Genomic DNA, 3,958 nt, shown 5'->3' on the forward strand with positions numbered 1-3,958 from the left:
TATTTATAAATAGTTCACTAGAGTCCTGGCTGATGATAAATCGACAGTAGACAGGTAAAATTACGGTATCGGCAAAGAGTAAGGAAGCCTGGAAGCGAATTGCATGAGAGCTCAGTATAAACCTAATCAATCCTCAACTATTATACTGTAATTTCGGATAGTGACAGATGTTTCTTCCTAGGCAAATTCGTTGCTTTATGGCTCAAGTAAGGTCCTACTACACACAAGGTCCTACTACACACAAACACATCACTTATTATGTTCTTCATCCCTCCGAAACTTTATTCCATAGACTTATGGCTTCAAACAATTGAGCTCGATTTCTCCTGTCTATTCTCTTCTAACCACTCTTATTTTCTTTTGTTTTTCTCCCTCAGAATGTCAACATAACCTCCAGAATCTGTGATCTCTTTATCAAGCTGCCGGTCCTTTGGAAGGACTTCTGTATTTTTGTTTACTTAATGAGCCAGCTAGCTAGCAGGACTAGAATCATTGACTCCTCCCCTGCCACACAATGGAAAAACTGAAAAATTGTTTTCGCTCCACAAAAATTCCCGACAATGTCAACGATGGCCTTGAAACCTTGGAAGAATATCGCGCCCGTTGGCGTTCGGTGCGTGTCATCTATTTCACCATGTTCCTGATGTCACTGGCCTTTAGCATTGTTCTAACGGGTATATGGCCCTATTTAAATAAGGTAATATCATCAACTTCAGTCGGAACCTGGCCTTTTTTTAATGATAACCATTTTTTTTTTGATTTATATTTCGCTTAGCTAGATCCAGCCGCCGGTAAAGAATTCATGGGTTTCATTGTCGCCGCCAATCCACTGGGTCAAATGATATTCAGCCCCCTGTTCGGTTGGTGGAGCAATAAAATCCGCTCCATACGCTTACCAATGATATGCTCTCTGGTCCTCTTCACGGTGGCCAGTGCCATATATTCTTCGCTGGAACTTAGGCCCGATAATGTAAAATATTGGATGCTGGCATCACGATTCTTAATCGGTGTGAGTTCTTCAAATACGGCCGTGTGTCGTTCGTATTTGTCGGATGCGACCCGCCTCAGTGAACGTACCAATGCGGTGTCGATGATTTCTTTGGCTCAGGTTTTGGGTTTTATTATTGGTCCTGGCCTACAGGCTTTGGTGACACCGTTGGGTTCGGACGGCCTGCAGTTGTTCGGCGGCGGCGCAATCTTCAATATGTATACCGCATGCGGATGGATAAATGTTGTGATGAGTGTGGGGAATTTAATCATGTTTATGCCGGTCATATTTGAGGTGAGTATGGCGCAACTTTCATGAAAGTTTCATGGGAAAATTTCATCGGACATGAGAGATTCGTGCGAAATTTTCATCCGACATGAACATTTCAGGAGAAATTTTCATTTGACATGAAAGTTTCACGAGAAGCTTTCAGGCCTGAAAGTTTCCTGTGAAACTTTAATCAGACCTGAAAGTTTCCTGTGAAACTTTCATCAGATCTGAAAGTTTCCTGTGAAACTTTCATCAGACATGAAACTTCCATGTGAAACTTTCATCAGACATGAATGTTTCATGTGAAACCTTCATCAGACATGAAAGTTCCATGAGAAACATTCATCCGACATGAAAGTTTCATGTGAAACTTTTTTTTTTTTAAATGTTCATTATCATTGAATTTTATTTCTAGGAACGTCGAGTTGCTGCCCGTGAAATCATGATCATGCAGGGTAAAACATCGGAAAAGGAAACCTGGAAATCGATAAAACCCAATTATATATCGGCCTGGACCCTGATAGTGGCTTTTTTTGTATTGGTTTTCAATTTTGTGCTATTGGAGACGTGAGTTGTTGTTGCTTCGAATTTTTTTTGTTCTGAAATTTAATTTTTTTTGTACAAAATTCCAGCCTGGGCACCTCCCTTACCATGGATCAATTTGCCTGGTCCAATGAACAGGCCCTACACTATATGGGCATATTGATGTCGGTGGGCGCCATTGTGGCCCTCATCACCTTCCTCGCCATCAATCCGCTGTGTAAAATATTTCCCGAAAATCAGGTGCTTATATGGGGTGGTTTCTCCCTAATGGTATTGGGCCGGGTCCTCTATATCCCTTGGGGTGATGGACCGCCCAAAATCGCTGAAGTTTATAATGCCACAATGGATCTGCAGCCAGATGATGAGCTCTTCTTGGGTTGTCCCCGCAAACAGCAGTGGTGTGAGACTACACCGGCGCTCACGCTGTCGCAATTTATTATTGGTTATGCCTTTACCTCAATTGGTTATCCAATTGGGGTGACCCTGATTCAGACGATATTCTCCAAGGTGTTGGGTCCTCGTCCCCAGGGTGTGTGGATGGGTTTGATGACGGGTGAGAGAGACGATTTTGTGAAGTTCGGAAAAAATATATATTTAAAATTTTTGGTTTTTTTTAGGTTCGGGCTGCTTGTCCCGGGTGTTGGGTCCCGTATTTGTTGGCTCCATTTATACACGTTGGGGCACGTTCTGGACCTTTGGTTTAACCTCCATCATGATGTTGGTGTCAATGATTTGGTTATTGCTGTCCCGCAATTGTTTAATACCGCCCATCATCGTAGATGCCAGGGATCCGCTGGAATTGAAGGATCTGAAAAAATCGCATGATGTCGAACAAAATGGTGGTGAGCAGGTCCACAATGTTGCTGATGGTGGTGGGGGTCATGATGGTGCTGCTGCTCCGGTTTCCTTACCATACATTGATGATGTTGAGTTGGCGGATTCAGAAGTCCCTGGAGAAATTTCTCAGTTAATAAATGAGAAGAATACAAAACCAACAACAATTGTTGCTAGCGGCAGAACAACAACAACATAAGTGATACTTAACGGATTTTTAATTTCTAATTCTAATTTTTACATTTTTTTATTTTTTAAGAGAAAAAAAGTTTTTTAAATGCTTCCTCTTCTTCCAATGCAACAATTTTTTTTTTTGTTACTTAGCGATTTTATTTTATATATATAAATATATGTCTGTATGTATTTTACATTTTGTTAAATAAATATATTGTACTTAAGAATGTGATTCGAAACGGATTTGATCCAGATCGGGACAAATAAAAGATCTTGTTTGGATATCAGTGATTTTGTGTCTCTCCCAACTGAAAATCCCCAATTACGACGATGTGCCAAGATTTTTAATTGCTTCTGCCGCAGCTACTAATCCCGCACCCGAAGTCAGGCCACTAGCCTCCTCACAACATTTTTCAAATCGGACGTGGTATCAAACAACATATCGGTCGCGATTACTCCGAGATATCAGAACTTCCCCGTGGAGATTTACTGTTTAAAGCCAATAACCTCAAAGCTTACGAAAAGTTTTTGAAAGCAAAGTATATCGACGTAGTCCCCGTTATTATGAAACCACATCCAACAAATAAAATCCATACCGGAAGATGAAATTCTAAAAGATTTGGCGGAATTCAAAGTAAGTACCCCTTGTCCCAATAATAATATAGAAGCACAATGGCAGAGAATTGCCCGCTCCCTACAAACTGCAGTAAAAGCAAAACTTGGGTACCAAAGACCACCATCAAGAAATCCATGGTACGATCAGGAGTGTCTTAATCTTACTGATATGTAAAACGCAGCGTATAGGGCAAACCTGCGGACAGCAGCAACGCGTAATGCGATGGAGAATTGTCGGGAGAAAAGGAGAGAGGAGAAACGTATTTTCAGAAAAAAGAGGCAAGAGCAAAAGAGCGTGAGCAAACCGAGATGCGCAGGAGTCAGAATGAAGTCCGAAGACTGGTGGTCAGATGCTGGTAAGGAGCTTGCACCAGCTGATTACTACAATTTGGCTAGAAGAATGCATGTCCAAAGATTGGAACCTCAGCATCCTGTGTCCCCTGCACAAAAAAGGAGACAAGACGATATGTGTCAACTATAGAGGAATTAGCCTTCTGCCCGTCGCATATAAAGTGCTATCCAGCTCTTTACATT

At 41.5% G+C, this 3,958-nt stretch overlaps 1 protein-coding gene across 1 annotated transcript; it reads left to right on the forward strand.

Moving 5' to 3' along the window:
• Positions 1 to 514: 514 nt before the first annotated feature.
• LOC133323051 (major facilitator superfamily domain-containing protein 8) lies at positions 515 to 2,912 on the forward strand. The gene is made up of 6 exons (XM_061532010.1): positions 515 to 697; positions 776 to 1,282; positions 1,674 to 1,825; positions 1,891 to 2,354; positions 2,419 to 2,804; positions 2,895 to 2,912. The coding sequence occupies exons 1-6, from the start codon at positions 515 to 517 to the stop codon at positions 2,910 to 2,912; spliced, it is 1,710 nt and encodes a 569-aa protein (XP_061387994.1).
• The last annotated feature ends 1,046 nt before the right edge of the window (positions 2,913 to 3,958 follow it).

This window comes from Musca vetustissima, unplaced genomic scaffold (assembly GCF_032173495.1).
Source record: "Musca vetustissima isolate MV318-11 ecotype Yass unplaced genomic scaffold, APGP_CSIRO_Mvet_v1 utg26469, whole genome shotgun sequence".
Lineage (NCBI taxonomy): Eukaryota > Metazoa > Arthropoda > Insecta > Diptera > Muscidae > Musca > Musca vetustissima.

Bases quoted from the DNA above. Each gene is read 5' to 3' on its own strand.
- LOC133323051 (XM_061532010.1), top strand. From the start codon at position 515: ATGGAAAAACTGAAAAATTGTTTTCGCTCCACAAAAATTCCCGACAAT. The intron at 1,283-1,673 runs GTGAGTATGGCG...TTTTATTTCTAG, and splicing joins TTATGCCGGTCATATTTGAG to GAACGTCGAGTTGCTGCCCG. The intron at 2,355-2,418 runs GTGAGAGAGACG...GGTTTTTTTTAG, and splicing joins GTGGATGGGTTTGATGACGG to GTTCGGGCTGCTTGTCCCGG.